This window comes from Dermacentor albipictus, chromosome 5 (genome assembly GCF_038994185.2).
Source record: "Dermacentor albipictus isolate Rhodes 1998 colony chromosome 5, USDA_Dalb.pri_finalv2, whole genome shotgun sequence".
NCBI lineage: Eukaryota > Metazoa > Arthropoda > Arachnida > Ixodida > Ixodidae > Dermacentor > Dermacentor albipictus.
This window is the reverse complement of record NC_091825.1, coordinates 106,421,090-106,430,339: the sequence shown is the minus strand read 5'-3', so window position 1 is coordinate 106,430,339 and position 9,250 is coordinate 106,421,090. Positions and strand designations below refer to the sequence as shown.

Here is a 9,250-nt window from a genome sequence, read left to right as displayed (position 1 = left end):
GTGGCAAGAAACAGTGCTGTTCAACGATGTGACTCTTTATCATAGTGGAGTGGACAGAAAATTGTTGAGAAAACTTTTGTTTAGGAAGTTGGCCAATGCAAGTCAAGGATGCAGTCGTTCATGGCATTCTGGTGGCTGCACCCTAACGTGGAAGCTCCAGAGGAAAGTTGGTTTACAGGGACCTTGAGAAATCTTATTAACAAACATCGCAAGAAAGCAAGCAGAAAGTGGTGAAGTGTTTCTGCTTAACGACAAAGGAGATATCTCTAAACCAAACCTGTGCAAATTGAAATGTAGTGCCACTCTAGTATCGGGCAGAATTTATAGTTCCAGGGGCATAGGTGGTGGTGATCTGAACATGATGCATAATATAATCACCGATATCTAGGTTGGCAAAGGAAAAACTATGGGTCCACTTGGGGAAGCCTTTGCAAATAAGTAGGCACATTTTACCACTGTATCGTCAAGCTATCCTTGACTCCCAAGTTCTTCCTGCACTCCACCAAATTTAGTGCAGCACTGCCAGTGAGGCGCCACGACACTTCTGTCAAGGGGCAGCGTTGCCATCAACTTTTTTGGGTCGAGGTGGAGTGCTGAGAGGAGACACATTCTAGAATAAGGAAGAACTTTTAATAGAGGATGATTGGTAAATATGGCGGTAAAGTGTACCAACGCATTGGCAAAGGCTTCCCTAAACAGACCCATAGTACCCCGCCCTATCTCCACCTACCATTCCCCTGGACCCATAAATTCTGCCCAACACTCAAACAGCAGTTCGTGTGTGGAACGGTAACACTATTTCCCTTAACCCCGCTATTACGCTAACGTTAAACTAAAATTTGCTCATGAAGCGCAGTGAACACATCTGTTGAGGAGGAGCCAATGGAGCTCGCAAATTTTTCCGAGTCTAAGTGCGCTGTAATCTTGCGGCGAATTCTAAGATGTGGACAACCCCTATGTCTATCAAAAGGGAAGAAGGGGGGGGGGGGGGTGGAGTGGAGGCAGGAGGTCGATTTGAAACTTTTGGTCGCCTTAAAAGCAGCGTGCCACAAGGAAGCTTGATGTCGCAACCACGTGCGATATCTTCATTCATCATCATCATCAACATCATTCTATGAACACCAGTTCCGCCCAGCGCGTGATACAGCACGGTTTGGTTTTCGCGCACTTTAACGTTCGTGCACTGATCCCTACAAAGCCCCCCAAAATGGTATTTTGTAAAAGTTGCTCGTGTCGTAGTAGCGGTTTACAGCAACGACATCGATATCAGCAACATGGCCGCGCCCAGTTTGTTTGGATTGCAGTTAGATTCATACAAAAGTGACCATTAAACCATACGACTAAATAGTCGTAAAATACATTGGAGTTGGCCCAGCCAAGACACTATTTTGTGTCCTACGTCATCGGCAAAACATGAGGTGAAAGTTCTCTTTTATCCCGGAACGAGATCTCTCTTCGAAAAACCGGTTTCTACAAGCGCAAAGGGCGCGGCAGGCTGCGCGCCTAAAACCGGTTGCGCGAGTTGAGAACTTATCGCTCGGTTTTATAAAACTAGAGCAGAGGTCGAAACCAGTTTCTTTCTTTTTTTTCTGCAGATCGCGCCTTCCCGGGTTCCCTCCCGCCCCATCTTCCCGCATTCAGAAAAATATCCGAAAGTGCGTGTTTCCTTATGCAGGTCTAGCGAATCAGCTGATGACGAAGGTCCGCCGGAGCTGTCCGACTACGCGAAAGCCGCGCTCGAAGAGTTCTTGCGCGAGAGAGAGGAGCAAGAAAAGGGAACTGCACCACAGGAGGACTGGGTACGTTCATGTCTGCGAACATACACGCTTGGTTTATGGTGATAGCCATTTGATAAGCCGGTGCCATGACTAGCCTGATCGATAGCAGATATCTAAACAACGCCAGGGAAACATATCAAGAAAAAAAAAACTAATATTAAAGTGCGACGTTACCTAAAACAGTGGACTACGTGGACAGTATTACAATTGTCGCATCAGCCCCAGATTATCGACAGCTACTACATTCACAGAACAATTAGTCATATTCTGTGCGGCTCTCTCTGCCCCGCGTAATTTTTGTGATACCAGTACGACAATTACAGTATTTATTTCTTTGCATGTTTCTGTTCACCCAAGCAATTAAGCCAGTTCTGGTACAGTGACGAGACAGCAGCGGCTTTGGCCAACGAAGCATTGCGTGCAGCAGGACCTGAAGGAGCGTGAGTTCACTTCGTGTCACGTATTTCTTTTGGGCCCTTACCTTGCATGGTGGGGGCAACGGGAGATAGTGATCGGCAACGAATAGGGTGGGCGAGTCTGAAACCCAATCTGTTAGCAATTAATATCCCAACATGTGGATCTGCCTCTAATGAGGCGATGGCAAGGCTTGTGCTAGAAGAGAAAAGGATCTTCTACTGCAACCTAGCCCTTTCTTCTTCAACTTCATCAGCCTGTTTTATATCCACTGCAGGATGAAAGCCTCTCCCTGAGATGCGCAATTACCTGCACATTTCATTTGATCACACCACCTAATTCTCTGCTGTCCTTGGCTGCATTTGTTTGCTTGGCTTTACAACAAATGATTGAGGACCTTAGCCACCAAAGTCTGAACATTAATATGCGGGAGATCAAGGCAATTTTGAGTAGCCTGGCAAGAGAACAAGAATTTGTGACAGGCAGTCAGCCTCTAAAATCTGTGCAAAAGTATGTTTATCACGGCCAGTGAGTCCCATGGAAACTGGATCATGAGAAGCAAATCTACCGAATAGAAATGGGTTGGGGCGTGTACAGCAGGCATAACAAGACATGATGGGTAGCACATGGGAATTTTTAAAAGTCTACTATCATTGTATTTTACCGGTACTAACATATGTGGCAGAAATTTTGAGGTGGTGTGTATTAAAGAGCAAATGGGTGTAGAATATTTTAGCTGAGATTAGGATGAAATGGAGTTGAGCAAGCAGGAAGAAGAAATGGTGCTTTTTGTGGGTGTTGTAAGCCTGTTTTCTCTGTCACATAAGAATTTGTTTAAGATGAGTGTTGCTCTGCCAAAACAGTCGAGCAAATCTGAAACCTTACCAGTGTTTACACCTTGCCTATCAATAAAAGTTTAACAGCCTCAACAGTCTGATCTCTCGCAACATCTGAAAGTGTTCCCAGCAACTGATAGCCGCCTGATGTTCACCAGTGTTGTGTCCATTTGCATTTTCAATATAGGCATAGATTTCAGCCGCCTGGAACAAATGAACGTTCAAGCATGTGACTTTGGATTGTGTATCAGCTCTGGTAACCCTCAGTCAAATGTACAATAAAGAAAGAAGTGTGCTTCAGGATATTGTAATGTGATTTGACCTCCTGTTTGCAGTTTATGGCCTTGACCTCTGCAGTGCCTTGGCCATTCAAAGCAGACAATTTGCATATAAAGCTATGCAAGCCTGTGCTTTAGACGGACAAGGCACTTTATTTTCCACCTGAATCTAATAAATAGAAATAGCATCTGATGCAGCTCATCTTGTTTTTTTGCTTCTTCAAGTCCCGCCATATCTCACCTGAGGCACCTCGTACATTAAATTGCACTTTCGCTTAAATTTGGACAAGATTACGTAAAATATTCATAACGAATATGAAGTCTGTGGAAGTGTACAGAAACGGTTTAGTTATAGTCTTGCTGCCAGCTTTCGAGAATATTTGCACTAATTTGATGTGGGCCGTTATGTCAGCCCAGACGACAAAATGCAACCACGAAGTGTGTTTCAAATACCACAAAATTAAATTAAAATCCAGGCTGCAGTGTAAACATGGCAGCCCACCACACAATGTTGCATCTCAATTTCTCTATTTATGCAAAAGTTGTTACCATATCAAACATCAGGAGATCGGCTCTTTGTTCACGTACATGGAGGTCCTGCTTTTGGGATCTAACTGGGAATTTCAGCTGGCTTTTTTTCACATTTATAACATACCATTGACTAATAAGAACCATCTTGCAAATTGATTATGCTTCTTTGGGTTTCAGGAGAAAGTGTCTGGCAGAATGAAAACAGAAATTTTGCCATGGTATAACTAGTGGTAGTGTTAATGGACTTGGTAGACAAGATAGCCATACAACATGCATACTAAAGCCACGTTTTCTTGGCATTTAAGCAGCCATCAAAGCCTTAGTTTCATTAGAGAGTTTTAGAATAGGGGCCCGAATAGTTTGGGGGCAAAGAGCTTTGTGGGTGTTAGCGTTGAAGCACACAGGAGTGAAGAGTTTTAAAATAGGGCATTGCATTGCGGATAGGGTCTTGCGCTGACAGTTCCACTACGGCGTCAAAGAAAAGCTATTAAAAATAATTAAATAAAATATACCATCTTATGACAAGAATAGTAATTTCAACTTTTATGTATTTGCTTTTAATTACAATTTAGAGGTTATCTAGAGATTACTGTGTAAGCAGCAAACAATTAGTTACCCTTAGTTTTGAGTAAACAACTCTACATACGTGCCTTCACCAGCCAAGCTAAGCTGTGTTAGGCCTACTAGCCATAAAATCCACGATCGAATTCGGAATTAGCAGCGCCTAATGAATCAGTCTTCATAACACACACTAGTTGAGAGGAAGCGTTAACTGCAGTCACTTCTCCTAGCTTGCGTACTTCATGCGTTACCACGAATTGAACCCAGTTTGGTGCTAGGTTAGAGCTGTCACTTCGATGGGTGCCGCCATGTTTATTTACGCAAATCTTTTTGGGCAACTTTTGGGGTTCCCACTAAATCAGTGAAATAGCATGCCCAACGCAAAACCCAAACACAGTTTACGTCTTGCGCATGCGCAGTGGCTTTGATGCTATTTCTTTGGGGCCCCTATTCTAAAACTCTCTATTGAGTCGCGTGGCATTTTGTGTGCCAAGTCATAGTGTCTCCTTAGTGTTATGCAGTACACATTTTTCCAAGCCTGACACTGCAGTGCCCTTGAGGAACTTTCACTTTTAAAAAGTTGTATCCGAGTCTATTGTTTCAGTCCCAATTTCTGACGAGTGTCACCAACTTAGCTCATTTGGTCTGCCCAATCCTGCCTCAACTGTTGGGCGTTAAGGTCATTTTTTATGATGTGTTGCTACTTCCAAGTCTTGCCTTGTTTTAATCTTGTGTCCAACGTTTATGTCTTGTTCATGCAGCACTGCTCTCTTCTGAGCGGCTGAAAAACCTAATATTTTATGTTTTGAAAGATCTTTCAAAGCAAGTCTTTCCTTGCAAAGCTGGATGCCTTCAGTGTATTTAGGTGTGTTGTACTTTGTGCATGCACATCCCATCGCCATCCTTCCTTTGACAAACACCACACGTCGGCTTTGTCCTTGTGATAGAGAGGGCCGACAGCTACAGGCGACAAGACCGTGTGCATGTGATCGCTGCTGCACCAGCCTACCGTCATTTAGATTCTGACATTGTGCTGGCTCTTCGTGTTTTTTCTTTATTAACAGCGTTTGTAGTTTCATCTCATTAACTCTGTCACTAAGCATACTTTAGCCTTTGAGAACAGTTGAAGGAGCAACTTAACGTACATTTTAATGACATTGTCATTGCAGGATTGCTTGTATCTCATGCCCAACTCTGTATGCTAAGCTTCGAGAGCTAGGCTGCAAAAACACACTCAAGCTCCTAGAGTTCGACCGGAGGTTTGAATGTCATGGGGAAGACTTTGTGCACTACGACTACAACGTCCCGCTCGAGATACCTCAGGACTGGCAGGGGAAGTTCACAGTGGTGGTGCTCGATCCCCCCTTCCTCTCTGAGGAGTGTTTGTCAAAAACTGCGGAAACGGTACAATTCCTGCGGCCCACATTTGTAATCCTCTGCACAGGTGAGTAATAATGGTTGCTGTCATCTCCATGTTCTAGGTCCTAGTTGCACCAGTTTTCATTGCCATAGGCAAAAGTCAAGTTCCAGAAAACCTGAACACAGTTATTTTCTTAAGAACAAAAAATCCTGCATTGTAGCTTTTGGTTTTTCACCTTGGCAGAACTAGACGACAAGACATATGCAGACAATGAGAATATGCTTTGTCAGTCCTGCAAATTCTTTGCATTACCTGAAATGGCCTTTTGAGATGAATGGAAGAGCAACTCGAGCAGAAATAACAATTCGGCATGGTAGCATGTAGGAAGAATGTCGCTGCATGCTAGTTTTGAGGATGTCTTCGCGTACAGGTTGAGCTTGTTCAGTCTCAGCCAGCTTTTACTCTGCACACCTTTCTAGAGTACCGTGCATGGACTGGCCTTGGCCATAATTGGTCCATACAACTCTCTCTAGACAAAAGTCTGTATCATAGTGCCATATCAGATAGGGTAGCTACACTTGATGCCGGACAGAGTGGTGTGGTGTGCTAATTGAATTAAGTACAGAAAAATTTTATCTTGTAGTGTTCAACTTGGATGTTTGTTTTCCTTTCCTCTTTATAGCGAAGCTGCATATGGCTAGGGCATTTCCGTCATCCTCGAACATCAGTTGTCCATGAGCAACCCGCAAACTAGCTCGCTGGTGCCCCTCGGTGCAACTGCGCTAGTGCGCTCGTGCCACTGCTTACGCATTTGTTGTCATCTCCTTCTACAGCTGGCTCCGTTGCTGCTCATTGCTTAAGGGGGTGCGAGCCATTCATTGGAAAGAGGAAACTATTGTCATCATCATTATCATCATCAGCGGCTTGAGCATCGTCGTCTTCTTCCACAGCTGGCTCGTTTGCCGTTCATCACTCCAGCACAGAATTTCATTTCTCTTCTGTCGTTGTAATGGGGAGGCTGCGTTAAATTTTTAAAATTTACTGTGGCATGAACCATTGCTTAAGGGGGCATGAGCCATTCATTGTCTTGCATGACAGATGCATTTAATAACACATGATACGCGAGTGTGTGTGCATACCTATTGTCACAACGATCACCGATCAGGACAATAAATATGTTCGTACCTTTGTTCAAAATTCTATGTCATCTCTGCGTCGTGTGATAAACAGCTTCACTGGTCATCCACCTTCACAGAGTGGAATGGCTCATGAATGTTTAAGCTAACCAAGCAGGACATGCTAGCCCTTTAAGACCACAGAGTTTGCATCAGACCTGTCGCAACCATTGTACAGATTATTCAAATGCTGGTGTAATGCTAAGCACATAGTTACCTGAAAATGACTCTCAAAGCAACCAGTAGTAAAGTTTTGAACATAAAAAGTACAGACTGTGCTCATGAATTTACCACTATGTTTCAGAGCTAGTGACTGCTGCTTTGGACCACCATTTCTCGCTTGATGTGATTTGTCTCTTTCACTTTCAGGTGCAGTGATGGAGCCCTATGCAGAACAGCTCCTCGGCCTTCGACCATGCAATTTTGAGCCCACACACACACGGAAGCTTGGCAACGAGTTTAAATGCTTTGCCAACTACAACTTGGATGAATTTTGCTGCTGAGTTGTTGTCGACTGAAAGTGTTTTCCTAGTCCTAACAATCCCCGGTAGTTTTTACAACTAATCAAAGTGCTTTCCTAGTCCTAACAATCCCTGGTAGTTTTTGACTAATCAAAGTATTTTCATAGTCCTTACAATTCCAGTATTCTTTATCAGAGGAAACTTATATACATGCATGAAATAAAACAAATACAACAAAGCTGTGGATACTGACTTACTATATTGACTGCAACGAAGCAACCGTAAAAATGAGCAGTCCTTCAGCCGGAAAAGGTTAGTGACAAAAACACATGCCTGGAATTAACGAATTTATTTTCTATCATCTATTCAAAATATTGAACTTGCTTCGCATTGAAATTGATTAATTCTACATACATATCGCATCTTTAAAGTGTGACAGGTATTGACACATTATATGTGAGCTAACCTCCGCAGTACCTTTGTAATTCACACAGCGCAGTATTGATTGCGATCGAAGCAAAATTTCACGGTCGCAATTGGCTCCTTTGCGTAACCTGCAGGAGGGAGCCAATGGCGGTCGGGAATTCTGATCTAGATCGGGCTCGATCGCGATCTAAAGTGGCCGCGTGATATTGTTAGAAATCTAGGACACTACAGGCCCTAGCTCTTGTTCTCCACTTTCAATGACTGGTTGTATCTGAAAAAGAAAAGGCACGGCTTTAGCTCTTTGCTCGCTGAGCAGGCTGCTGTATAAAATGAATTCACTACTGTAGTACATAACGTGTGCTGGCAGTAACCTTCTCAGGCTTCTGCTTTATAGTCATACTCGCATACAGCACTATTCAATATGCCTCACTTGTGCATGCTGTAGGGTGCAGCCCAAGCTTGTACCTCTCTCTACAATTGCATTTATCGTGCACAAACAGCGCAACAACTGAAATGCACAATACCTGTAGATTCTGAGCAACTGATAGAGCCCAGTCAAGGCTACAAAGATGTTCACGCTAAACAAGTTGTAGTTTTTGGGGATGATGACCATGGAGTATCGTGACCAGATGATTCCTGCAAAATGAAAAAGCGATTTAGCTGCGTGTATCGAGAGTCGCTTGTATACGCTGTGTTCACACAGGTACGCATACCAGTAGCAGCCAGCGCTGTTGACTGCGAAGCGCTCAACTTCTCGGCTGGCCTTGCCAAGTCGCCGATTCCGGCGATAACTAGAGCCTGTACGATGTCGTATGAAATGGAGGGAATCGACATTAGTGCACCACTTAAAAAAGAAAAGTGCGGTATAAAACTCACTGACCCATTTGAACGAAGGTGCCCAGAAGAAGATAGTCTTGGGGCCTGCGGAAAAATTGAGGAACGAGATAGTTGTGGGCGTAGGCATGTGGTTTCGCCTCGCGTTCGCCGCGCACTGGTACTTTTGCGCGCGCGCGTCGAGTCCAAAACATGGCACAATTTCATACGCGCAATAAAACGGTACATCACTACAATTTTCGCGTTATGTGCTCTTTTTCACAGCCAAGGAACCGCCGTAGTTTGAATGGGACTCGGCGGGAGAAGCAGGGCCACGCACGCCGTGTGAAAGATTTCGGACGAAACTGTTTTTTCTGCTCACCTGCCGGATGCTCCCACAGCGGGCGGAGTTTTCCGGGAACAAATTTGTCTCCTGTAGACACAAGGGCACGATAAAGAGCAGCCATCGTCTCGTCGCACACGGGCTGCGGTTGAAGTGCGGCAGCGGCTTGACTTTGGGACGAGGAAAACCAAAACTACGCGGAGGCTATGGGAAATACCACCAGGCGGCGAAGGGTCGAATGACCGACCTTGCGACTTCTACGGTTGTCGCAGCG

At 44.4% G+C, this 9,250-nt stretch overlaps 2 protein-coding genes across 2 annotated transcripts; one reads left to right on the top strand and one right to left on the bottom strand.

Moving 5' to 3' along the window:
• Positions 1-1,259: 1,259 nt before the first annotated feature.
• LOC139060010 (EEF1A lysine methyltransferase 1) lies at positions 1,260-7,638 on the top strand. Its single transcript, XM_070538685.1, has 5 exons — positions 1,260-1,418; positions 1,676-1,799; positions 2,136-2,218; positions 5,568-5,842; positions 7,303-7,638. The coding sequence occupies exons 1-5, from the start codon at positions 1,414-1,416 to the stop codon at positions 7,434-7,436; spliced, it is 621 nt and encodes a 206-aa protein (XP_070394786.1). The 5' UTR covers positions 1,260-1,413; the 3' UTR covers positions 7,437-7,638.
• A 116-nt stretch (positions 7,639-7,754) lies between these two features.
• On the bottom strand, positions 7,755-9,150 carry LOC139060011 (mitochondrial pyruvate carrier 2-like). The gene is made up of 5 exons (XM_070538687.1): positions 9,016-9,150; positions 8,701-8,741; positions 8,534-8,618; positions 8,345-8,456; positions 7,755-8,091 (listed from the first exon to the last, which is right to left on the bottom strand). Exons 1-5 carry the CDS (start codon positions 9,098-9,100, stop codon positions 8,055-8,057), a joined length of 360 nt encoding a protein of 119 aa, XP_070394788.1. The 5' UTR covers positions 9,101-9,150; the 3' UTR covers positions 7,755-8,054.
• Between the last annotated feature and the right edge of the window lie 100 nt (positions 9,151-9,250).

Bases quoted from the DNA above. Each gene is read 5' to 3' on its own strand.
- LOC139060010 (XM_070538685.1), top strand. The intron at 1,800-2,135 runs GTACGTTCATGT...TGTTCACCCAAG, and splicing joins CTGCACCACAGGAGGACTGG to CAATTAAGCCAGTTCTGGTA. The intron at 5,843-7,302 runs GTGAGTAATAAT...TTTCACTTTCAG, and splicing joins ATTTGTAATCCTCTGCACAG to GTGCAGTGATGGAGCCCTAT.
- LOC139060011 (XM_070538687.1), bottom strand. From the start codon at position 9,100: ATGGCTGCTCTTTATCGTGCCCTTGTGTCTACAGGAGACAAATTTGTT. The intron at 8,457-8,533 runs GTATGCGTACCT...TTCATTTTGCAG, and splicing joins AACAGCGCTGGCTGCTACTG to GAATCATCTGGTCACGATAC. The intron at 8,092-8,344 runs GTATTGTGCATT...TTTCTTTTTCAG, and splicing joins CAGTTGCTCAGAATCTACAG to ATACAACCAGTCATTGAAAG.